This window comes from Etheostoma cragini, chromosome 12, assembly GCF_013103735.1.
Source record: "Etheostoma cragini isolate CJK2018 chromosome 12, CSU_Ecrag_1.0, whole genome shotgun sequence".
NCBI lineage: Eukaryota > Metazoa > Chordata > Actinopteri > Perciformes > Percidae > Etheostoma > Etheostoma cragini.
Window position 1 is genome coordinate 15,662,075 of NC_048418.1, and position 27,365 is coordinate 15,689,439.

At 43.5% G+C, this 27,365-nt stretch overlaps 1 protein-coding gene across 7 annotated transcripts in view; it reads left to right on the plus strand.

The window, feature by feature from the left end:
* LOC117953863 (zinc finger protein 521) overlaps nt 1-27,365 on the plus strand; it is a 90,566-nt gene that overhangs the window by 2,916 nt on the left and 60,285 nt on the right. For 5 of the 7 annotated variants that reach the window (XM_034887267.1, XM_034887261.1, XM_034887264.1 and 2 more), the window contains exons 2-3: nt 4,863-4,919; nt 11,558-11,758. Coding sequence is in view for 5 of the 7 variants with exons in the window: in XM_034887261.1 (XP_034743152.1) it covers nt 4,863-4,919; nt 11,558-11,758 (258 nt within the window). In the remaining 2 variants the exon portion in view is untranslated. The remainder of the gene's footprint in view (nt 1-4,862; nt 4,920-11,557; nt 11,759-27,365) is intronic. The other 2 variants (XM_034887268.1, XM_034887262.1) reach the window with 1 other exon arrangement.

A 27,365-nucleotide genomic window follows, 5' to 3' on the forward strand; every position in this document is an offset into this window, starting at 1 on the left:
AAATAAACAGAGGTGCTAATGGATTGTGGAAGGAAGGTAGAGAACGGGCATCGTGTGCTGCGTTTTAGTGACTTGTATGGATAGTGTGGACATGGAGTGTATGCAGAGGAGATGAGAAAATAATGCTGTGGCAGTTGGTACTCTTATTTTCCCTTGTGTACCCCAGCACACCCACTTCCTTAGTATCGGCTACTTGTGGGAGTCAGGGGTTATGTTTTTGGTCCCATCGAGGAAAAGGGCAACATTACAAGTCCCGTTTCAATTAAGTCTGAGAGACAGATCCGGCTACGTTATTGCTTAGGGGAATAAATGGCACAGGACAAGACCATACATCATTCGCTTATATGCAAACACTTCACCCTAGCCACTGACATTTACGCAATCCTGAGCCTTCTACATTTCTCAACTGTAGGCACATTGTAATTTTGTTTTGATGTGCAGAGGCTTTGGGTCAGCACATTGCCTCAGTCAGTGCAGCGAAGAAGGAGGATCTCACTCCAAATTCTGCATGTAGCGTGTGATGACTGCCACGTTGCCTGTCCTACAGCACTTCCTGAATAATATGAGGCTGGGTTGATATTTTCATTTGGAGCACTGATGTGTTTATTGGCTGAGGAGTATATTTCCAGATCTGTCATCCGCATATATAAATATATTTTCAGCGCCATTTGCTTTGAGTGTAGAGGTTGTCATGAAATCAGCGCTGTGTCATGTACACCTTAAATATTTAATATATTGGAGTAGCTGAAATTTGTCGCCACGTGATGAAATTTGCTTGGCCATACATGTATAGAAATATTATGTTACATGTTAAATATAAACTCTTTAGAAAAGATTGATTTACGAAATCTATGAAGGGCTTGTTAAAAAGAAAGTGAATCAGTTTTACATTAAAATTCCTCTGCTCAGACTTAAAGCAACATTTTTATTTCCCTTTGTGTCAGGTGAATGAAACATCTATTAAAATGTGATCTATCAAAAGAAACTAAAGTAGACATGTATTTTTTTTTTTCAAACCCACATTTGTCATAATTTAAAGCTTTTCTTTTTCGAGGAAAAAAACTTGATTTTGTCGATTATGCCCAGAGATCCATAGCCACTCCCCCTTTAACTCCCTATAGGTATAGGCCCGTGTGAAGAAAAAGTGTGATCGCACCTTTAAGCTCAAGTATTGATATCATAAGAACCACTCAAAAACTAATTTGAATTTATTTTAAACGCACGCTCCATTCTGTATGTTATAAAGGCCTCTCCTTAATTTGAGCAATTAGAAAATGCAGAAATGTACTCCGCTCAGTTTTTCCTTCCCCTGTTAAAATGCCTATTAACAGTTGCGTCATTCTTAGTTTTCAGCAAGCTGCAGTATTCCAGTCTGTTCACAATTAATGATCTGTGGCATAACACCCATTAACACTTTTCTAATGTGACACAAAAATATGGTTAGTATTATCATTAAGGAAATTATGATGGAGCCGTGGAAAAATCCCATTAGCACGGCTGTCGGTGCTCTTGACATGCGGCTCAGTGTGTTTGACTGGGTGTCGCGGGAGCTGGCCGATATCTCTTCTTATTCCATGGCATGTGTCTCTCTTGTTGTCATGGATTGTCTGCCACATGGAGAAAGAGTTCTTGTTCAGAGACAGTGATTGATTTCCATCACTGCTGCAAATGACATGATGTTGCTTATTTGCATCTGTCTTGTTTTTCTGTATAAATAGCATGAATATTTTTTGGGATGCTAAATTTACAATAATTGCATAAAAGGGACATTTGATTCATGACAGTTTTATGGGTACAAGTAGAGTTAATTTTTTTTGCTCTTATGATTTGCTTACAGCATGGCAATATAATGAAGGATTACAAATATTATGCAACCTGATTAACATGCTCCTCTATTGCAAATTATTTATGACACTAATCACCAGTTCAAATAATGCTCATTAAGGAAGTTATTCATGTGCAGTGTGTGTCCTCCCTCCTTTCCCAGCACTAATTGAGGAGAGTTGACCTTTTGACCTGAGCTAAATTGAGTTGTAGTCCCTGTGGCGAGCGTCTCCTTCCCGGTCAGTCAGGGCGGATTACACAGCCATTGTGTTCGGCACTGTATCGTCCAAGCTGGCTGTAACCAAGCAGATGAGTCACGCATATCTAGGAACACACTCAGGGCTTTTTTTTTATGTGTGAGAAGTGCTGCGAGATATCCACACACAGATGCATCCACACACACAAATATGTGGTAATCCATAATTAAAAGCCAAAAAATGTACGGTAATTATGCACACGTGTTTTTGTGCATATAAGCGCTCTTCGCTCTATTCTCTGACACAGCAGGAAATCATTTGATGGATTAGGAGAGGTCCAAGCTGCTGAGAGTTTGTCATGTTTTGCTTATTCATGTCTATTAAATCATTAGTTTTATGCAGGTGTGATGTATCATGCGCTGTGCATGTGGTGATCAATCTGTTCAAGTTTGTATTATTTTGTTTTTTTTTACCCTTCGTTTTGTTTTTCGCTTCTTGTTTTGCTCCTCTATCTGTAGAAAATTAATTCATCCCTAAAAAGGAAATGTCTTGTCTTGGGGATTGTTCCTTTCAATATAATGGCAGTTACTCTACAGTCATTTTTTGTGTGTGGCCAGTGTGTTAATTAGTGGCCTTTAATGCTGGGCCACTTGTTGTGGGATTATGTATTTCCTGCTCCGTGCTTTGAAAATCAAAGGAGCAGTGCTGAAATGGTCCCCAGTGTCTTTGGTATATATCAACAAAACCTAGCAGCATGATTACAGTTTGTCACTGACTGAGTGATACACTGTAGCTTGTTAAACATTAATTAACTGATAGCGGCGATGCATTAAAAACAATGCGGACTATTCAGGAGAAGTTATTCTCGTTATGAAGTGATCACGCTTTCAAGTATTTTAATTAAAACTGTCCAGCTATTTGCATTTATATGTCTTGTGATTGTTGATCAGATGTCCAGCTCGTATTAAACATCACAGGAGTCGGCCCTTACTTTGACAGCTCACCCTCTATGATCGCTCCTAGCTAGATATCAATTATCCAAAAGACAGGTGCAAATAAAATAAAAATATTTTCTCCGTAATGGAAGTTGTGAACTTTAAGTGACAAAACTTTTAATATGTTCACAGTGGTGACAAATCATCGCAAACTGCTGTAATGTTTAAGTTCTTATGGCATTGTGAAATAGAATTTTATGCCTGAACTCCTTCATCTCACCAACAGGGACGGTAATCAAAACAGAAACTCCAGCTCCCGCCGCCAATCTCTGATAGAACCCTGGGGGATTTATTAGGACCCCCATCCCTAGCCCATTTAAATGATCCTAGATGCTAGGCGCTCAACAGTGCTGGAGAAACTCATTAAACTCTCAGGGCGTCAGTCACTAAGGCCTCCTTTAACAGGACAAGCTTTCTGTGTTGGCTGATACAGTCCTCTTTGGTGGTTTCGAGAGATATACCTCCATTGTGTCCAACTATGTCTATTCCATTACTTTTAATGGATTTAGCTAATTAATTGCCAGACCCATGATCGTTTGTTTAGCATTTTTGTGTACATCAAATATAATTGTTACTAAGGGGATTTTTTTTTGTTCTCGATTGGACAATCTTATGTGAACTGAGTGAATGGTGGCAGTTCTTTACAAAGGTTATTTTGAAGAAAAGCTTCTCAAAGGATTTCCTTTGGAATTCAGTTTTGGTTGGACAAGGCCTGACAGTGAAATGTAGTTGTACCGTTGTTTGCCATCTTTATAAGAAACAGCTCAACACTTTCCTGTTCGTTTTTCACTGAGGTTTGACACCCTGCTTGACACTGACTCTTGCTCCCCTGAGGGGGCTTCTGCCACCATAGGATCCTGCCTTAATTATGCAAAGTACAGGATATTTTGTGCGATTTTAAAAGTGCACCAGCTTTGGCAGTCACTGCTACACTCCCCTACTGGGAGGTCCTGTCAGACTCCCACTTCCCTTTTTGCCCAGGAAAATGAAAGGCTAGAAAGAAAAGACATAATGGAGAATGCATTTCAACTGCAGGGGTGGAACGCAGAGGCGTAAGAAGTCCTCAGTGAGACCCTCATTTTACATGGAACAGGTGGGAGACTCTTTTGTGCTCTTCCCGCTGTTAAAATCCATTTTATTTCTCGTACTTGACATGCCACAAGGAACTCTCACCAGTTCCAAAAAGGCTCCAATGTAAAAGGTTCTTACTTTTTACTAAACAGAATTCGTGTTTTTCAAGGCCATGATGTTGTCAAAAAGTCAAAAGTGGTTTACTTGCCATGCGCCTAATGAGCGGGTTTCAGTGCCGATTTTTTTCAGCCATCCTGTTCAAGAGCAAAAGCACTTTGCAGCTGCTTTGGTTGTTATGACATGTGCATTTATGTTTTCTTTGGGTTTGTATTTAGATCACAGTCAGCTTTAAGGCCCATATTTATACTGGACTTTACAAATCTTTTTGATACCCATCTAATTTAGCTAACCAAGGCACTTTACACAACCTTCTTACTAATGCAGTCATCAAGGTGTTTTTTCCTTGGTCACTGGGAGGCCGTTTCATGGAAGACGTTTATAATTCATCTCGTCATTACCCAGTCCAATATGTTATGTACGTGGGTGGCTGTTTGCCTTGTTGCCAAACCTCATACATATGAAAGGCTTGTGTGGATTCCCAAACCACAGGTTGAGCTGTCGAAAGCTGTTGAAATCTCTTGGAGTTTCCATACAGAAAATCTCAATAGTAAATAATAAAAAAGAAGGAAATCTCAATGTCTCTAAGTTGTTTTTCACTGTTAACTGTTTCTTTCCTTCTTCTCCCCCCCCCCCTTCTCTTTTTTTTTTCTGGCAGTAGAAGACAATGTGACAGAGGACCAGCACAGTCCTGGGCAGACTGCCATTCCAAGCGGTAATGCTCCATTTCATATTTCATCATTTTCGGCTGGAAAGTGGATCATGTGTGTGTGTGTGTGTGTGTGTGTGTGTCTGTGTGTGTGTGTGTGTGTGTGTGTGTGTGTGTGTGTGTGTGTGTGTGTGTGTGTGTGTGTGTGTGTGCGTGTGTTTGTCTTTTTGTCTGTCTGTCTGTCTGTCTGTCTGTAAAGTATTTCTTGAGTTCAGAATGACACAAACTGTCTTTCCTGTTTTTGAGGTTTTTTACTGTAATCTGCATGGTTGCATGTGTTTTTAGAGGGGAAGCGCAGAACGGTGTGGTTTTTCTTTTTTGTTTGTGTGCATGCATACATGCAGGTGTGCTTATAGCTGTCCTTGTGTTCCTGTGTGTTTATGCCGTTTTTTTTAGACTCTTTGTTTCCCAACCCTCTGTATGATGTAGAATAGAGCTACCCAGATGAATGTGTCCTGTCTCCACGCGTGCCATTCACAGTGGCCCTCCAGGAACAGAGCGGTAATTCAGGTCAGGCTAGCAGAAAGCCCCCTATGAATGAAGCCTGCTCCTGATGCACCACACTGTATATTTTCATTTCATTTGTCTCTGGTAAAGGTTAAGTCTCAGGCGTGGTTATTTTAAACCCAATATGGATGGTTTTGCCCAGCAGGCTGGGGACCCTGGATACTCCTAGGCTGCCACATTAGTCCAGCATTTACCCATAGCTTTTTAAGTGTTCCTGTACAAAAGAAAGAAGCATGCACCACTACTATAGGACTATAGGTCTGGGCTTTTCCCAGCTGTTTATGAATACAGTATTGTTGTTTCAGATTTTTTGGTTGTGATTTGTCTGCAAACCTACTCTTTAGCATCTAGTAGGTATTTAGAGGTAGATTTGGGCCACAGACATCAGCAGCAGGTTGTGACTTTTGGTGGTATCCATCATTCCTCGCATGTGTTTTCGAATGACCCTTTAGTGTGTAATGGATCAGATATGCCTGTAAAGATTTTGGTAACATTTTTGTTCATCTCTGCAAAAAAGCAGACATCTATCTGCTGCTGAGTTAATGTGTATTGATATTGGTATTGTTGGGTGGTTCTGTGGAAAGAATCCGCCTCCTTATCCCCTCTAACCTCGGCTCAAGAGATGAAGGACTGGGTATAAAAGGCAGACTTGCCACGGAGACCTCCTGTCTTCCTGAGCCAAAGTAGAGCTAATGAGTGTGCCTGATTACAACGACCCCCTCAGACACACGAATCTCCCCTCTCTCCATCCCTCCACCACCTCTATCTCCAGAGTGAGGGGAGACAGCCGCCACATGATCGATGTCTGCCTGTGGAGAAATCAGGAGGGCGCACAAATTAATTTCTCACTTTCCTCATTTGACTTCGTCTGACTGATTTATTTTTTAACCCTCTCTCAGAATGCAGCTTGACGGATGGTCAATGGGAAAAGTGTTGTTTGTGGCGGTACACTTTTAAGATGCTGGGAGATTGCTCTTGCTATTTGCCAATTTGTCTCCTCCAACTTTTAAAATGTTTCAACGCCGCGGCTGTCTTTTTTGTAACAGCAGTAATTCATCCTTCTAAACCACTGCCTAATAAGCCCTTTTTAACTTCAAATTGGAAAGCAGTGAAAAAGCTTACCTGCTTCTCAGGCATTCGTCACTTTGACGGACACGGCTACAATAGCCATTAGACTCCTGACAAGCCAAGAGCTTAATCAGACGTGGTGTCTAGATCTGCCTCATAAGTAGACCCCCAGTTGTGCTCTTCTGTAACTCTGCAAGTGTTCTGCAGGCCCTGCATCCTGTTTCACATTCATGTTTGATATGTAGCAAAGGCAAAGGAGAAATGCTAACAAAAGAGGCCCTCTAAAAGATAGACAGTATTATGCATAGTATAGAGGGGCAGGAACAGTGTGATATCTGGGATTTAATGAGGCATTGCGCTTTTTTACCCAGAGTGTCGAGCAGGCTTAAGATCTGCAGCTTGGCTTTACCACTCCGCTGCCTGTGTGTAATTATAACCACATGCTCTGTGCTTTTTCTTCTCTCTTATATATACATCCCTTTCTTTTTTACTTTCTTTCTTTATTTTGCTCTCGGCTAAGTCAAATTGAGGCTGTTTTTTTGGAAGAGGGTGTCGGCTCTGTCAAAGTGGAGTAGACTGAGGCAAATAGAAGTGTTATAGAGATCTAAAGGGGTGTCTGGGTGGCAAGGTGCCGTAGTGTAGAGTAGTGTAGCGTAGTGTAGTGGTGCGGTGTCTGAGACTCTGGCTCTGGCTGAGGCTGCCCACAGATCAATGTACTGCAGAACTCACTACAGCAGGAAGAGGAAAAGACTCTTTCACTCCACCACTTCAGAAAATCATATTCTCTATTATTCATTTCCTTTGATGTTTTACTGCACTAATGGCATAGCAAGGCGCTCCGTTCAATATTATCACTCCCTGTGAGTGAGTGAATGAGACGGGGTGAGAGAGAGAAAAAGAGAGCGTTTGGTATGTTCAAATGTTGTTTTGCATTCAACTGCTTTCATTTCCATTCTTTTGTGTGTGCTCATATCTTTTTTGGTGTTGTTGATTTTAATGGTGGATGATGCCATCTGTATACCTGTGATTATTATATGCTGCGTCCTTCATGTTGCGCTCTCTATGTTGTCATCTTGTTTGTTCTCACTCCTCATGTATTTGTTTAGCACATTTCCTTTCTGTCTGCTACACTTAATCTTAATCTCAGCATGCGTTTTAACATTTTCATAAATATATTGCAAGTTTTCTTTTGTTAAATAAAACAAGGTGGGACACATTTGGATGTCAGCTCATAACTTTGAGCTTGTAATGTTAATAAGAGAGGTCACTTTTGACAAACGCCTCCTCTAATCTACTTTCAAATTTCAAATGCACCAATATATTAAACAGCAATTAGTCCTTAATATGAATCTGGGGGACTTGAAGCAGATAACTTAAATTGCATGCACCGACCATATGAACACAGACTCCCCCCATGCAAATTCTTGAGGATCGTTAACAATCTGGCAAGTGTCAAGCCTACAGCCGCGTTGTCGGATCATGACATCTTTAATGATTGGGGATCAGTGGATGTGACGGTCTAACTGGAGAGCCCCCAAATCCCATCCACACAGAGGAGGATACACTCTGAGGCACATGTGGCATTAGAATGTAGTGTGACCTATATATGGTGGGTGCTCTGCAAAAGTTTTAGATTCTTAAATAATGAGGTGCCGGCAACCGTGTGAAGGTTATTCAATCTTAATGTCCTCCTATTTCTGACAGCCTTCCTCACTCTGATAAAGGAGCACACTCACCTTTGATCAGGCCCGCCGACATGTGTCAACAGAAGCTGCTTGCTGGTTAAAATAAATTCTTAATTTGAACTTGGGGGTGGGTGGTTGTAGGGTGTGTAGCCGGGGAGGGGGCATTGTAGGATCAGGATCTCTGGGAAATGATGGGGAAATGAGGAGATGGTTGAGCCAGTAATGATGTTTTCGACACTAAGGTCTTTTGTGCCACAATGAAAAACACAGAGACTAGCCTGATGGAGCTAGATATACTGTTTCTATAGGCAAGTAAGAACATAGCCCTGGGTGATTTTATGCTTTATTGTACACAGTGTTTTGGAACTGAATCAGTTTAAAACACTGACATCCATTACATGTTGCATTACAACAATGGCTTAGTACCCAACAACAACTTTTCGGTGTCTCTTTTCCTTGTACTATCTGCTTAATATTTCATTGACCTTACAGCTTAAGCCTAGGGTTAAACATAAAATCCCCAGGTAACGACAGGGTTCATGGAAAAATCTTAATTCTATTGAGGTCATTCTGGTCAGACATATTTTTTCCTTCTTTGAGTGTTCCTGTACGTTCATGCCCTTCCTCCTCTCCCCGTGGTCAGTGTCTCTGCCTATGCCTATCACAGTGTGTGGGCCAGACAGTGGGGGTACGTGTAGGCTTCCCAGCTAGGGACCATGGGTCCCTGGTAGGGCTGAGGGAGCAGAGAAGAGAATATCAATTAAAAGGTTATAAATATTTAAGAGCAGAAATATTCAATAATATAAGGGTGGGGGTTCCAAGAGACTCTTCCACCCACAAGATGAAAGTTGTTGCATGATAAATGTCACTAGGCACCATAAGAGACAAGAATATGTATGATGGATGGACTTGAACTCAGGCAGATATTACATGGCTATAAAGATGTCAACCACCATTCAGATTTCCACGTTTTATTAATTCAAAACTAATGCAATTTTAGTAACAAAAAGATTAAAAAATGTGTCCTTTCAGTCAGATCTTCATCATATTCCTCTTATGACTAATTTCTCAGTCCAAGCTACGATCATCTTACATCGAGCTGACCTTATCAGAATATGGATCAGCGGTCAATGTAGCTTCCCTCTCGTGATTACCTTCTGTACTAACATTGCAAAGCTGATAAACAAAATTATTAACAAGGGCGTTAGGCATGATTAAAAAATCTCAATATGCCACATGTCTTCCCACCATATTCCACATGTGATTGTCAGCCTTTCCAAGCATGCTGGTATTGATCTGCTGTCCAGCGTGTAGAGAGTGGTAGAAGAGGATGTCCTGATCTGATGGATTACTCTATGAGGCCCAGAGGCACAGGAACCTCAGTATTGACGTAGCTCTTTAATCCCAGGGTTGGACGTGACCTTGCCCTGTCAACCCCCCCCCAAATTTTTTTCTCCAGTTTCTCTAAATTATTTGTCTTTTATCGTACATCTGTTGAAACGACATGAGGATATCAATTTAATACGAACAGTTGAACAAAATGCATTCATCCTGCACTAAGAAATGCTATTTTATTGCAGATAAAACATAAAATGTGCTTAAATGTAGCCATCATTTGTTTTCTCTGACAGTACTGAGCTGTAATATTAGAGAAATTAATGATTCATAAAGGCCGTTGGAAAAAAATATCAAAGTCTTAACCTCCTCCTCAGGCACCCTGTAAAAAAAGACATGACGTGTTCACATTTCAGTGCATATTGTGAATCCTGTGTCTCTGTGTGTGGATGAATCATTAGTCTATATTGTGTGGCTTTTGGCCTCAGTCAGAAGTGTTTCCCCCCAGAGCAAGAAAGGCCTGCATCTGTGAGGATTGGGTTGGGATTTTCATTTTCTTGAAACACCTTCTGTTCTGTTCTGCATGGTCCCACTGGGGACCACAGTGCTGATATTTTTAGAGGGCATGTTCCGAGAGCCTCAGTCGCCAAGAGGGAAGGACAATGGAGGGTGTGATGTTACATCAATACTTGGCGCAAGTGGGGGAAAGGAAAAATCCTGGGTGGCCTGGATGAGTCCTGGAACGCCTTTCCTTAAGGAATTTCACAGTTCAAGAGCACCCTACAGAAGGAGGATTTAAAATGGCCGCCCCTGTATATAGACACCCGGTATATAATATACACCCCCATCTGCACGCATCGGTGCAACATACGCTTTTTTCCTCAAGCACTGTTAAATTTGTGCTAGACAAAAAACAGGTTTTCTCCTAACATTCCCCTCCGGAGTTTTTAGGACAGGCTGAGGAACACTTGCATCAGTAGGGCTTAAAATGGATGCCAGTGAAGTGCAAGGGCTCTTCTCCCTGACAAAGCCTAAACCAGGGTGGCTTGATTGTTTGATTGTAAGTATGGCTTTTTAATCAGTCTTATTGTGAAGCGTAATGTCACAGCAGGGAAGCAAGAGGCCTGCAGGCCATGTTGCCCATTTACTAGTGGCTGTTGCAAGCAAGATTTACTATGCTTCTGAGTGTAGATGTAGATTATGAGTGAAGATGTTTATAGTGCACCGTGTGTGAACAATGCAAGGTTTGATTTGTTGTCCGAATATTTTTATCAAGTGAAGAACTTTGGAATAGACTGGATATCTTGAAAGATGATTCCTAGGCCTGGTTCACTCAGTCGCCCACCCCTGGCACTGCTGCAGCACAAAGCCAACAAGAGACAAAACTGCAGATGGATTGAAGAATATTGATGTGTGCGACCCGCGGCTGCCTGCGAGCAAGGCTGAATAATTTAGGGAAGTGTGTCGTGACGACAGCCTAACACACACCAATCTCTGTTTTGCGTGTCTTACTGTGCACCATACATCCAGAGTTCTGGCCTAGATGTCTTGATAATATGGCAAGGTCTGTCTCCTTTGATAGACGCTGACTGATGCAATTCAGCTCTCACTGGCACTTTCTTTGGTCGAGCCAAAACTGCAATCCAGGATTTATTAAGTACACGTATTCCCATCAGTCTAGTTTCATATACTGAAGTTTTGCTTGGGTGAAGCAGGGCAAACACAACGTAAAACCATTTCTAATAACAGAGGTGTGTGTGTGCATGTGTGTATTTGATGTGTGTGTATGTGTGTAAGCATCATGCCACCTTGTCTGTGTGTGCCTGTATATCTCTCATCCTCACCTGCCCATAGTTCTGTTATGGCATGAGTGGTTGAGTTACAGAGGACCAAATTGAACCTGCATTTTTATTACAGCTTTTATTATTGTTTTTATTAAATCCAGAGTCTAGAAATCCATTTTATTGTCACCCAGAGGACGCTGTGTTACCTCACTGTGTGGGTCAACCCTCTGACTATGTGGTGCTGTCATTTCCTGTGGTTCGGCAGATCCAGAGTGCGCCCTCGAGAGGGCGGGGGAGGATGGTGAGACCAGGCGTCTGAGGAAGAGGCTGCTCTCTCCAGAGGAAGGAGAAGAGGGAGAGGAGGACGACGACGAGCCTGCGCTGCACAGCTGCGACAGCTGCCGGCAGGTGTTCGAGTCGCTGAGCGATCTCACCGAACACAAGATTAATCAATGCCAGCTGACAGGTAAACAACGTTCAGCCCACCGAGCCTCCCCTCCACCCTGCCACTCAGCTCTTCTCCCACTCCCACTCTCGCTCTATGCCTTCACCAGAGAATATGCCACACTATGTGTGTTAGTACACTGCACCAAGGGGAGCACAACACCAGACTACCAGTTTTCTTGGTAGATATCCAACAATCAGACGCACACAGACCTCACACACATAGCACATTATTTGAATGGGCTGTACATCAATGTCTACAGGCATACCATACAAATAGGCCTCCATGTGTCCTTATAATAGATCACTGAAGGCTACATTATGTGTATTTATAGTATGTGCAATGTGTCCTTGCCTGTTTCAGTGTAAAATTTTACATAGCACTATACTAATTCTAACATTTCACTTGAGTGTGTAATGAAGCTATGAAGTCCCTCAGTAACCATACCACCAACTGGAAACGGATCCTTGCTCCAGGAAAGTCCCATAGCTGGTCCCAATGCTAGCTTGCTGCAGTGGTAATACCTAGTGGGACTGAAAGAGAAGGATGCCATTGGCAGACTGTGTCATTGACCTGTTGATGGATGAATAGGGCTATAAATACTCTGACAAGGTGGCAGACAGAACTAATGATGTGAACTGAAGGTTTCCATGTGCTTCTCCTGGACTTGCTGTCCTCCTTTACACGTCCTGATGGGCTTGCATTGAGAAACACCAATTGACACACATCCCCCCATGTTTGAGCATAGACCTTGTCTCTTACTATGTTGTTCAAAAACAGAACATGGACAGGCTAAGATGTAACGGTCAGATTTCTAAAGTGGTAAAGAAGATACCGTTTTTTGTTTTAAAGCAAAGTCAAAGCACTGTTCATGAGAAGGCTGGTGTAATCTCTTTTCTGTTTACATTCAAGCACAGTTTGATTTCACATTTTACAACCCACGATCAGCAAACCCAAAATTATAGGGTAGATATCCCACATTTTTTACAAAGATTTTCCATTAACTGTAAGACTCACAAGCCAAGTCTTTTGATTGTTTGTGTTTGCATGTGTGTGCATATAAGCGTGCACTTCTGAATTCTGTCATGTTCGTATTTGTGTTCATTTAAGCAGAATTGCATGTGTGTAGGCGTGCTTGTGTACATATTCCGTATGTGGGCATGTATGCACATATGTGGGCCTCGGGTGTGCTGGTGTGTGCTAATTCAAAGTGACACTCAGTTGACTAAAGGTGTGAAAATCAATGCACTGTTTTCTTTCACATAACTGTCATCCATCAAAAGCATTCATCGGTTTAAGGTAGACTAAGTGCAGAACCTCCTGCCACCATTTTCCTTCAATGTAACACCAAATTCCATCAAGCCAGCACAGATTTGTGGGCTGTCTGTTAGAGGAACTTAGCGAATAAAACACTCACCCCTGATTTCCACCAACTGCGGAACAGCTGCGGATCCGCTCCAGAACGGAGGCGGAGTCAAAAGGTTTTCATTAAAGTCAATGTGTGTATTTTCACTGACTGTGGAACGCCCGCTATCTTTGCCGGATGCCAGAGAGCTCTGCAGGATTTCAGCACAGGGCAGATTTGGCTGGACAGGAAGTCAAGCACAGAAACAAAATAAAACATCCGGTTAATTTTAAAAATAAAATACATCGTGCTCAGGGTGCATCATATTTCCCTGCATTACACCTTGTCATAATGTCATAATGGACGGAGACAGGCCTGAAGTGAACAGGTCAGAGGTTTTGTGGTTCTGTTTATAGAAACTGCATCCTGTTATATTCTCTACTATACACGTATGATCACATATGATTTTGCGAGATCTGGAGTTGGTGGAAATCAGTGGTAACTCCTAATTTCCACCGGTTGCAGAAGGTCTGGATTTGTGCGACTATGGAGCGACTATTCATGTAGAATAGAACCACAAAATCAACAACAGTTTTTTTTTCCATTCAGAAGAGTTGAGGGGAAACAACTCTGTGCTGGGTTTTCAAGGAGTAGTGCAAGGAAATATGATCCGCTGTGAGTTAAGTTTTGAAAATGAACCGGATGTTTAATTGTGTTTCTGTGCTCGACTTCCTGTCCCGCACAATCTGCTGAGTGCTGAAAATAGGAGCCCTGCGTATCTGCTCCGGAGGGCTGCGGATCGCCGGAGCTGGGACGGAGTTGGAACGCAGCCATCCGCAGTCAATGGAAATACACACGTTGACTTTAATGGAAACCTAATGACTGCGCTGCTGTTCCGGAGCAGATCCCCAGGAAATTAAGAGTTAGGGTATTATTTAAGTCATAGGGGCCTGGGCTCTATAACCGCTTAAATAAAAATAAAAATGTTGTTCTAAATTATACTTATTTGGTGGTGGATAATATTCTGCTGTAATGTTATAAGAGTGCCCCTGATTTGATTCAGGGGTAGGCCTTTTATGTTCCGTACTGTTGTAATGTGGTCATGACTGACTCAGCCATATTTTTTCAATAATTAAGCCTGGCTTTTATAAATGTCAATCTTACGGACAAATAACTCTTAATTGCTCAATGATGAAAAAAACAGAGTTTGGATAAGAGCCCCCATGGAAACCAAACAAAAGAATCTAATTGCCATTAGGGTATTGTGATTGTGCAGAAACACTCTATTAGTATTCAAACACAGTGGGAGAAAAGAAACTTCTAGATGGCATACTAAGTACTATGAATGTGTGTGTGTGTGTGTGTGTGTGTGTGTGTGTGTGTGTGTGTGTGTGTTTGTGTGTGTGTGTGTGTGTTTTCTCTGGAATATGGGAGGAGATTTCCTATGTGGCATTATGTAGACATCCATGACCAATTAATCTGTCTTACATCAAGTCTCTACTCACAGATGGATCCTTTATTAGAACCATTTTCTAATCAACCACCAGCACCTGCTAAACCTTTCATTTTTACAATTTTAAATGTATTTTTGGTAAACACATTGCAGAGCTTGACTGGAACCAATCCACATATGTAGATTTGCTTGCTGTTCTCTGACAGAACTCAGCTCTTTCCCCCGCCTGCTCACATCGTGTAAGCATATACAGTGTTTTACCAGAACCAGACATGCCTACATAAACCCACTACCTCACGTGTTTATTCTGGGCCTCATTATATTTCATGTCTACGCTCTACAGTAAAACACAAGTTTCGCCACAGGAGTGAGACAAAACAGACTAAATAAAGTCTATACAGATTCTAGCTGCATGTCGACCACGCCCGATGGACAGAGAGAAAAAGAGAAAGATGTTACATGTCACTGCGATCAATGGCGGCCATTGTCTCCCCCCCGTCTGGCAGATGTATAACACCTTTCCATGCACTTAAGCCATGACCACTGCAGTGTGCTAAGGGAGCGCATGGGTATGGATTGCCTCGTGTCCCTGATGCGATCGGTGCTATTGATCGCACTAATGCTGGACTGCGGAGGAAGGCGAGAGTCTGAGAAAGGGAGTGAAGACGGAGGGAGATGGGGAGCGAGTAAGAGAGAGAGAGCTGCAGGAATGCATCCCCAGGGAACCCGTCTTGGGCTGGGGCAGGGCTTCAGGAATGCTCCCCAGGAGATCCCACTGAAGGCTAGGGCAGGGCTGGAAGAATGCTCCTCTAGAGAGTTGAGAGTGGAGGCTGGCTGGGGCAGGGCTAGAGGAATGTTACCCCAGAGCACCCCTTTAACTCCGGAGCAGAAGTGGAGGGGCTCCGCGGGGGAAGAGCACTCCCCCGTCCCCAGTCCCCCGTCCCCCCTCCGGCTCCAGGATGGCTGCGGATCAGGTTTCCGTGTGGGGATCAGCATCCTGCCGACAGGGCTTTAGGCTGCCCTAGGGAGGAGACAGGAGGCTGCAGGCCCTGCTATTCCATAGGCCTTTCCAAAAACACTTCACAAATGCTTTGTCTCACTGTCTCACCCCTTGTATTGTTACTGATCCTTCATGGAGAAAGAGAAACAGTGTCTACAGTTTGACTTTTGTTTTCAGTTGGCACAAGACAGTATATCTGCAATATATGAGATTGCAATGGTAGGCAAGGAAACATGCCCTCAGACCCACTCACCAAAGAAATACCTGGCTCCTCAGCTCATTTCAACTTGTGTTTACTAGCTAGCACACACTGTAAATAAAAATAACACATCTAGCTCAAAGTTTAATTCAAAAGATTGCATTTTCACAAAGCCTTTCACTGTCAGTTCTCCAATTCCGTGTCTCTGAAGGTATTTGAATAGCCCAGTGCACACATGGGCTGTCAGCCTGGTGGCCATTCTTTCATTACGGGTCCAGCTCCCTTGAGCAACACCTTTTTTTGTGTCCTTCACTGGAGGAGGGGCATGGTTGCTCCCCCAAGAGTGATCTGTGCCCCGCTATTTTAACCCTCTGTGAGATGACCTTTTTAATAAGTGTCTTTCTCTGTTTTCCTGCCGGCCACTGTGCGAGCAAACAGAGCATGTCTTCTGCTTCCCTCAGATAAAGGAATCAATCAGAGAGGGTGCAACAGAGAAAGAAAGAGAGATAACTGGGCCATATATGGATTTATATTATGTAGATTTCCCCTTTCTTCTTCCCTGTAGACATTGCAAAATGCACTCAGCTTCAATAAAATACATTTCAGATTTATGAGAAAACTAAAAATGAAATATTAATACTCTATGAAAAACAATAAGATCCCCCCACAATGAAGAGGGTGGTAATATGAGAGAAATAGTTTAGACACATTTCTAATATGAAGTCTGTTTGCAACGGGGAACAAGACACATTTTTTAAACCCACTGATATATGTTTTCCCCTTTCCATTCTCAACCACGACATGCTTGTTTGAAGTGTTTGAATTCATTTACATCAAGTCGTCGGGTCAGCAGCATGGAAACATTCAGTAATACCCTCAACTATGAACAGGCTCCTGGCAGTCCATGTTTTCTACTAAGTGTTTCCAACCAGCTCCTATTGGTTGTATGGGAGGTTTTTTTTCAACTAACTTGTGTATTGATCCAACAGCTGCTTTGTGGCTGCCAAGAAGAATGTGCCAAACTGCAAAGACTTTATTTGCTTCAAAAGGGCTCACATAAGAGGAAGGCGACATGAGCAAGACCTGATTAGCCGAACTCTGAGCCATTGTCGTTCATCAGAATTTCTGCTGTGTTTTTGCTGTGGCGTCTTGCGACATCCTGGTACAAAGAGCAGCACACTGATTACAAGGCTTTGAAAGGAGGAGAGGCGGTCAGGGGAGAATAGCTACTTCTGGCACAACGCAGCCACTGAAAAGAGAACTCATGCTAGAGTGAACTCTCAGAATTGAGCTTGAGTCTTTCCTGTGAATACGTGTTTGTGTGGGGGGCATGTTCTATGTGAGTGTCTACTGGAGAAAGAGAGATAGGTAGGGAGAGAAAGAGATGCTGAGAAAGAAAGGGAGTATTAAAGTAGATGTTTGACTCCCCGGCGTAGCATCCCTGTGCGTTTCCTCTCTGTGCGACAGTGCCAGTAACGTTAACAGGAGTGTCATTAGGAATTCAAAGCATATGCCCTCGTGAGGACGCCCTCTCTCTCACTCCCCAGTGCTTCACACCACACATATTATGCACTGTATAAAGTATTTATTGGTCTTTGTGAGACTAGGGCTGCATTTCCTGCAGAAAACAATCAAAAGAAGAATAGAGGAGCCTGCTTTTTATGCTTGTGTTTGTGTGTTCTTCACAGAAATGACGATGGCCTTCACTGCAACTCCTTCATATTCACATCCCCTTCTATCCAAAACATTCTCCCATGTACTTGCCTGCTCATTCAGTCATCGGCTTAGGCGTGCAAACACACACCCATACACGTATTATCGCACGTGCACGCTCACACGATCCCTCACAGCACCTGCGTGCTTGCACTCTGCATTTTAGATGACACATAATTCATCGCCCAAGAGGGTAAACACATGCTGTGTTTCATCCAGTTGACCTCTTTCTTAAGTAGGTAGCCACAGTAGCGGTGGTGACATGTGGACAAAACAAAGATCATCTTAGGTACTCACCTAGAACTACACGCACTGAAAACACTTAAACTACTGACTGTCGGGTGACAAAGACCTGGCCATGGAGCGGTTGTCTCGGTTTCTCTTGCTCCCTTCATCTCTCCCTGGCCCTGGCTCTGCCTGCTCTTTGTTCACTCTCTTCCTCAGCCTGCAAGTATTTTACAGCGGCACAAGCAGAAGAATGGCACATTAAATCTTAATAGGACTGCGTCTGGCCGTGTTGAATTGCAGAGCGTGTTAAGCCGGCGCTTTCCTCCCCCTTGGCACACGCTCGTGGAAGTGGAAAACAATTGAATAAAAGAAACCGCTCCCTCCCTCTGTAACACAAGTGACTTCGGCTGCCCTGCTGAAGCTATGAGACTGAACTGACTCCGGCTCACAAATGGCAAAAGCCCGTGCTGAGAAACTGTAACATAAATGGCATTAGTCCTTTTCAATATGCATAGACATACAGTGGAAGGTAGACACAGGATTTACCTGACCACCCACAATGTAGCTGTTGCATATTCCCTTCTCAGTGACAAAGATGATAGAGTACAAGAGGACAAAACTAACCAGGAGAGACCAATGAAATGTATTGAGACATGGGAAGGATAGAGATAGAAAGGGGGATGGGTAAAAGACAAAGAAGCAGAGAGAGACAGAGTCAATGTAGGAGAGTGCCAATCTTAGCAGCAGCAGCGATGTGAATCCAGGCCTGCTTTGTAAGGCAGTCAGAGGTGGTAATTAGCCAGTGATGAGTTGACTGGTTGTGTGTCCAGTGCACAGCCCTGCTGGGTGGGGCTGTGGGAGGTAGATAAGGCCAGCAGTGGGCTTATCTCTGAGAAGGACAGGCACCAGGCCTGCCAGGCAAATCCACCCACAGTCCAGCCGCATTTTATTAACAACATCATTAATGCCCGACAGGTTATGTGCGGTGGCTCGGAAGACAGAATCTCAACAGTCTCAATTCCTGCTTGGCCGGCCAGTCTAAAGTACATAGGCACCGGTTGACGTGTTTTGAAAGCAAGGAGCTTGTGGAGATGTTTACCAGGTAGGCAGCCAACGGAAGGGCACGGAGAGCAAGCTTGGATCTCACCTCTGGGTTTTTCTCACTCTCCTCTGGGTCCGCAGAATTCAAATGATTTTTTTTCTCTCTTTCAAACGTGGGACTGCACACCAGAATAATGATGAAGCAAATACAGAGAAACATAACTAGGCACAAAGCAAAGGCAAAAATGTATTTTTAAAACTTTATGGACATTGTATGCTCAGTTTTATAACAAATGCTTTGTGAAATATTTTTTTCTCAATCTGCGAAGTACCGTGCAAGTTCTTGTTTTTTTTGTACCTTTTAAAGTAATAAAATACAATGTTGCGCTAAAAATGCAAAGACCTTTAGAAGGGGTTTTGCTTTCTTTTGCGGTAATCTGATTTCCTTGGATCAGACGGCACCTTACAGGTGTCTGGTGTTACGTGGTGAATGAGCATTCTGGATAAACAATCGTGTGAAGTGCGTGATGTGAACAAACACTTGATTTGTAATTAACACTCTGTATTGGCGTATCAAATGCCAATGAACTTTCCAATGTCATGCTTCGCCAAGATGATTTACACCAGGTGTTGACGGAATGTAACATGGATTTGAGACAAAGAAAAAGTCACCATTCAACATGTACCTCATTCACAGACACTTTAAAGAAACACAAACAGGCATCTGAATCATGTCACCAGTCTCTAATGAGAAGGTCATAGGATTTAGCTTATGTCTGCATGGAAATGTTCTGCACATTGATCTCCATTGGGCTTTTTCCTTAGAAGGCTTTTGCCAAACTCGCCAGTAATGGGAGAAAGGAAGGAGGGAGATGGAGGGCGATGGAAAGAGTGACCAGTCCGACAGGTTTATGTCTCCCAGCAGGCTGAGCTCCATGGAGCGGGCCCACAGGAAGGAGCGGAGCCAGCTGTGACGGCATCCTGCAAGCACTGTGGTTTCGGAACTTTGGGGCTACACTATCACCGACTCAACATTTCCCCCTCTCCTCTACCCCTCCCAGGGGTTGTTTTTGTTGGCTAGGGGGTACTGTTTGGGTGGGGGCTGCTAGAGGGCTCTGTGGAACAGCCACTCCTATACTTCAGGATATGTGGAGTTGAGCCACACACAAGGACAGGGATTCTCAAATATCATGTGAAGTACACATTTGTTCCTTAGCGCTAATTGCCATTTTCAGACTGGAAGGTGGGTTCATAAATTTAGTTTTATGGGCAGGATGGGTGTCGTTTAAGGTCTCCAAGGCCACCAGCTGGACTGTGCTTTGGCAAAGAGAACATTGTGTGTCGGTACAGAATGTAATGGTTTGACAGTAAAGCCATGCTGTCAGAGATGTCCTCTTAATGTTAAGAGCAGTGGACAGTGGGGGGTCCTACACCACTGAGAATGTAAAGGTCATCTAATCTATTCCACCTCCAACCTGCCTGGTTGATCGATCATCCTAGAGGAGTCAATCAATTTGATCAGAGAGCCTCTCCTAAGAGATGGCCTCCCAACAAGTGGCTGGGATTCTGCGGAAGGCTGCAGAGTGTGCCAGCTTGGTACATGTCTCTGTGATAAATCAAGACATTAAAATCCTTAATTAAATAGTAACTCAACACCTGTGGTAGCCATTCTCTAAGCAAGCCACTGATTTACTGTAAGACAGCAAAGAACATGCAACCATTGCTATTACTATCACTTTATCATGTTATCAAGCTCATTCTAGATGCAATGCATGTACATTAAAATCAGATCAAGAAAATCCTGCAGGACTGACTGACAGCCAAGAGAGATTGGGCTATGGTAAACAGAGTGGTAATCTGTATCTTAGGACATTATGTGCCCCAGTCAAAGCATGATGCATCTTTCTCATCATGAACTTGGTTTGTAGAACATACCCCACAAACAAAGTCAACAGACAAAACCATTGTGTGATTGGTTTTTAATCCAATTGCATTATTATTCAGGCCTCCCATTGGCCATTCATTACTCTCACATGGAGCCTGTGTGGGTTGTTATCACCCAATCAGACTCAAGACTGTATTCTGGAGAGCATGCTTTCGTTTGCATCCTTTAAACCCTGTGAGCCGTTCCTCTCTCTAGGCCCGCCAACGGAATACCTAATTCCAAAGTAAACTGATTGCTCTCTCCAACAAGATTACGCTGTGATGATGTTAGCCAAATGAGGCCGCTTTTCGGATGCAACCAAGGCAGGCAAGGATGCTTACCGCGAGATGACTGATCAGCATGTTAAGAGAAACAAGGTTGGGAAAAAAAGGAGACGAAAACGAGGGATAGAAATCGAAAGTGTGTGAGAGAGTTGTGAGCGTGGGGGTAAGCAGAAATGTAATTTGCTTCTCACCTCAGGCAACTGGGCTCGGAGGCCAGTAAATATGCAAACAAGCTGAGCCTGGCCATCAATATGGAGACCCCAGATGATTACTAATCTCCACCGCAGAAGTAGATTGAGGTCTGTCAGCACCATGCTACATGAGGAAAAAAAAAGGATGGTGAAAGTCCAAACTATATCTCCATATCGGCCCCAAACATTATGCGCAATTTAGAGTTATGGGTGACCTTCAGTTTGAGACATACTATTCATGATGCATATTCAATCAGCAATACCACACCATTAAAAAAAAGGGGACCCAAACCTAAGGATACATTCATCGTACATCAATTCAGAAACTAATGCAAAAACTTCTCAGTAACTTTGAACCTTGTTCTCAACTCACCCCAGTCTTTTCTTCATGGAGAACTCCTTGTCTGATATGAGCTCCTAGACGTGAGCACAGTAGTTTACCAGCCCATTGTCATTCCCCATCCGTAATCCGGGATAAAAAAAACCTATGGGACATGGACCATGCTGGAGTCATTAGGTGTGTGCATGGCTTACCCAGACAGCTAGATAAACCAGATGCCTCGGGATGGCCAGGGGTCATCTCTCTGTGAGAACAAGTTGTTGATGTCCTTGTTTCTCTCTACCTCTTCTCTGCCCGCTCTCCTTCTCTCACCGCTCTTTATCATTCATTCTCTTGCATTCTTTCTTACTTTCTGTCTCTCCCTTGATTGTTCTGCAGAGTCATCTCAAACACAGAGGTCCGTGTTGGAGCTTAGCAGCCGAAGAACCTGTCAGCTGAAGGGAAGGAGGATAGACAGACAGGGGAGCTGTCTGTGGCCCTAGGTTTAATGCCTGAGGGTGTACTACGTGTGGAGGGTAGTTAGTGCAGTAGGACGCACCGCAGTCCGCAGGTGAATCCTCTCATTTTGACTTAGTGCACTTGAATCATCACCTCTAGGGGGGAGTGTTATGACTTTCTGTTACAGAAGGTACCTTAATATAATATGCTGCAAACGTTTCTTTTTTGTATTTTTCATCTCTAAATACAGCAGGAGGGATATGTAGGAAGAATATATATTCTAACAATGTATTTTCAGTCCTAAACATAATTGACTATTTCTTGTATTTTAGAGTGTGTTTCCTGCATAGAGCTTTACCCTCTGCAGTGAGTGAACAAGGCTTGAGGATGTTTACCTGGCATGGTGCCTGTTGTAGCTGCCCTCCTGTTGAGGAAAAGCAGGTCAGGCTATAGTTTTATGTTTGTTTGGTTGTGCATGTGAGTATGAGTGTGAGAGAGTGTGTGTGAGTGTGTGTGTAAGAAGGGGAGATCATTAGGATGGGAAAGGTCAGAGAGCGCAGGGAAAAAAGCAGTTGAATCTTCAATATAACCAAAGGATAGGATGGACTGGGTCTGGGGGTGGTGGGTAACTGGACCCTCATTCCAGCTGAATCATCCATCTGCTCAACCATCAATCTTCACTTTTTCTATTCCTCTTTTCATTTACTCATCCAGCCATTTACCATCCTTGCCCGTGGCCAAAAGGCCATGTCTCTTTGTGGCCCTGATAATCTGGACCAATTTCCCCTGCAATTTATTTCCCAGCCAACCACCCACCTGGTCAAGCAGCATCAGGCTTCTCAAGGTAGAGCCACTCATCCCAGCAAGCTCCTTCCCACCAATCACATCCTGTTTCTTCCTCCTCAAGCCTCAGATCTTTTGTGTTTTAGAGTTTCAATTCAGTACTGGAGTAGTGAAATCTTTCCTCCTTTTTTTTCCTCAGCAGCCATTGTTTACCTCTAATGTCCTTACCCTTTTCCATCTTTGTTTTCTATTATCATCTTCCATTTCTATCTGTAGCGCTGTCTTTGCTGCCTCTCCTCTTTCTCTTTCTCTCCCTCCCTCCATCCTGTCATGGCTCCTCAGTATTCTACTGCTGTCTTGTGTGGAGTGATTTTGCCCAGACACGTCTGGCTCTGGGTAAAGTGCGGTCCCCAGAGAGCATGCTCCGCAGCCCCCAGGTCGCCGGCACCATGAATACATTATGATTCCCATTTCCATCCTGTTGCCACGGCAGCACTTTTGGAGCCGCAGGGCGATTAAGACGTGTGCTGTCGATACCCTGATAGGAGCAAAAGTTGGATCTGGAAGCTGGCCTTTGATCAGATTCCGTCCCCCTGCCTGCTATATATTGGTTGTTTCAATACAGGCAGACCAAGAGGAGGTCTTTTGGGCTTCTTATTGGTTTGACAGGCTCACCTGCTGTACATAATCCATGCATCCTCAAGCTCTTTTTCCCACCTCTGTGTTTTATCTCCTTTCATGCCTGAAACCATTTCCCTCCCTTATTCTCACTTCCGTTGCTCCTCCCCATCGCTGCAGTTCAGCTAAGGCAGCATTATACGCAGTCTCTCTCTGCTCTCTGATATTCTGCTTTTCTCACAAAGGAAGCAACTCCCTTACCTTTTATTGTTTCCCTTTTTTCTTTGGGGGATGATGTATAAAACATGGTGCCTCAGGTAGAGGATGTTGGGTAGGAAGCCATGTCCCCCTAAATGGCCAGCCGTGTGCATGCGCCTAACACTTCACTGAGCAATCTGTCAACATGTCAGCAACACATGTTTTGTAAAAAGCCTCTGGTGGGAGCCAGGGGAAAAAAGGCACTCCTGCCAGACCAGAGAGGAAATGCTTTTTTCTCCTCTATGCAGTGGATTTTCTATTGCTGGTGCTCAGTCCCACGGGCCCCCCACCACCAAACTCCCCTCCCCCACACATACACCCGTTGTCTGCACTTCAGAAATTTGAACTGGGGACCCTCGAGGGGGTTTACTGGGAGGGTGGGGGTGGGCTGGGAAGGAGGGGCTCCCTCTTTTTCAGAGCGTATGAAATTGTGAAGGTATATTGTGGCAGGTCCCCAAGCGGTCTTTTCTAATACCTGAGTTTCTGGCGAAGCTGGAAATTACCAGCGGCTCCCTAGAGGGACGGCTTTATCCACACCAGGAAGGGGAGCAGAACTCAGTGGGGAGGTTACTTAATGCATGGCTGAAATAAAAGAATTTCTGAGACAGAGGCTGAAAAGCAAGCTTTTTTCTTTTTTAAACCACCCCCCCACCTCGCTCCCTGTTCCCTTTCTCTCTCTCTTTTCCTCCCCAGTAGTATAGTTTACTACTCTCTGCCTTCTCTTGAAGGGTTCTAGTTTAATAAACTTTCAGAGGATCCTGCTGGTGCAGACAGCTAGACAAATACCCTTGTGTGTTCTCTTTTGTCGGAGATACAGCTTTTTGTTATGTTCTTGCAAATTTGATTTCTCCCTCTGTCTTTCGTTTTCTCTGCCGCCCTCTGTCTCTCTCCCCCTTTCTGCATTTGTCTTCATCTCCCTCGTCCTCCTCTCCCTTTCTGTCTCCCTCCTCGATACACACACACACACGCACGCACACACGCACGCACACACACACACACACACACACACACACACAAAGTCAAACTCTGTCTCTTGTGGTTGAGTTTATTGTTTGGTCTGTCTCTTCGTTCTCCCCTTCTGTGCTCCCTTTTGTTTTCTGTATGTTTTGTTGTATTGTTGCAGAGAGGCTGAGATGCAGATAGAATGCAGACAGTTTGCCCTGGGTAAAGAGTGCGCACAAGCACCCTTGGTATCTATTTAACAAAACACATGCATCTATTTACACATGACCAAATGTGTAAAACTCTACCTACTGTTTTAAGCACAGGGTGTATGACATTTAATGCATAATGTTTTGGGGGTAATTTACTCATCCCTGTATGGCCCTATTTTCTACTTATTTTATGCCAGGAATAATAATCATTATCTGCATCTAATGTCCATGGGTCATTAATCTTGCTTTCTTCATAACCTAAAAAAAACAATACAAAAATCTCCTCCTCCCACGTATGAAATACCTTTCCCTCTTTTTCTTTCTCCTTCCTCCCCCTCTATACTGTTGGTAAATAATTCAACCTTTTCGCTGTAACAAGTGCTGGCCTTAATAGGGAACGGTACCTGTAGTTGGGATAAACAAGGCAGCCCCAGTGAAAGAAAGGGATTTGAGCTTCATGAGGGCAGAGAAATAAGTAGTTTCCTTCTGAAAGGCAGAGTAGACTGGCTGACATTAATTAAACCCTATAGGATAAAGGTTATCTGAGGCCTAGCAAAGCAGAGACCGTGCATGTGGGATGTTATGTCTGCCGAATCCTAATCAAGACTTCTTATTAAAGCGACATGTGTGGGCTCAGGCATGTATAATATGCACGATGTGTTTGTGCTATGATATTCCGTATGATGATCTATTGATGTAACAACATTTCACCTTCAGTTACAGATGCACGCTGATCATCCAGCTAAATGGTGAAGAACAATCTAGCTACCACCTCTGCTACATTTTCAGTGTTCCTAAAAATAAAGGCCGGTGGAACTTCCTAGAGAGTTCCTTGTTTAGAAAACATTGTGTTGCCCACCATGCCCTGTTGTGGGAGGTGTGCCTCCAGGATCCTCCCATGGTGCACCTGTGACTGAGTCACCTGACCAGAGCATCAGCATGGCGCTCGGCTGCCATGGCTCATGTTTTACAAATTACCCAGGGGGTTGTGCACCTCCTCTGTGCCCATATTTTCTCCCTGCTGTATGCATAGTGCGTGGGATTATATTCCCCAACTCCAACTCCTCCCTCAGACAATGAACCGCCGCATGACAGTCACATCGCTAACACCCAAGATCGCTAACGAAAATACAAATTAAGGAAAGGAGAAAGCACTGCTCTGACCCATTGGCTTCCTCTGTTTGTGCTGGATGTATGCTGGTTAAAGAAAAAAGAAACAGCATGGATACTGTTACCAGGCGAGTGAGGCTTTATGTGTTATGTGTGTGTGTGTGTGTGTGTGTGTCATCAGGACTCCAATCTTAATCTATTTCTCTCACTATCTTCCTGACTCATCAACTTATTTCCATGCCAAATGTAATTACAGGTCACCTTATTTTCTTGATATTTAAAGTAGCCACTAAAGACAGCCACTCTAGGTGTGATGCAGGTTTTAAAACCCCCTCATTGTATGCTGTTTCTATATTAGTGGTACAGTAACACCAGCTCTTTCACAGTAATACCATAATAGTAATGTCTTTTCCTTTCATATACAGATAAAGGCTGATGTCCTCTCGTCTACAAGCCCAATGAAAAGTAATTAGCTGATATGGATGTTGCTGTCAGTGATAATGGATATTGGGGGACTATTACATTCACTCTCTGGAATGATGATCCTTGAAATGGGTTCATCACAGTAAGCTGCACATTGAGATAGACGTAAGATTACGGCATATAAGAATGAAAGCTCCAAGTTACTGCAGGAGAGTTGCATATTCCTTTTAGGTAATGGTCACAGTATCCCACAAAAAACTAAAAAAAAGATTTAATATACTGCAGTCTTCTCTTTTTTATTAACACATGACTCACCTCCGATATTGGATTTATTCATTTTATATTGTATAGATTCAAGTCATACTGAGCAATTGAGGTCTTTTCACAATTTTACTTGATGATGATGATAATTCATATGGGGGTGTGGGTTGGAAGTCGTACCGAGATCCTCTCCAGAGAGAGACATAAATAGCCTCCCAGGTGGTGGAGTGTAACTAAGTAAATGGTTACTAAGTCAAGGAGTGCTGGGACTATGTAAATAAGGTGATAAGAAGAATCCATTGCGGTGTTGGGGTGAGAGGAAGGTATTTAGGGTAAGATGGTCTGGATCAATGGAAGTAAATTGCCAGGACAGGACGGACATCCAGTGTAGCGCGTCTCCTGTCCCCTACTACTATCTGTGCGTCAAAATCCTTTCGCTGCGGGAAACAACAAGAACAACTTCAGAGCTAGCAAGCTTGCATTACACGCTAAAAATGGCAAATTTTGGAAAATGTGATTAGTGCAATAAGGCAGGCTTGCTTGGTTCTTTTGGTAAATCAATGTAAAGACCTACAAATAATATGTTTACGGCATTTATTCTCCAAATGGGACATTTTGATGGGCATTGCAATGGGCGGACAATTTCACAGAGACACCATCGCTGCATTGGAATTTAGCGCCGCCCAAGACGATTGCGATTGGTTTAAAGACATGCAAACAACCCAGATCATTTCCCCCTCCTGTCCTAGAATGTATCTGTTGCGTAGCCAGAGCCCTGGCAATGCCAGACTAAGGGTAAGGAAGAACCACAATGATCTGTTTTAGGAATTTCTCTACAGTGACCCTGAAAGTTTTCCGCTGAGCA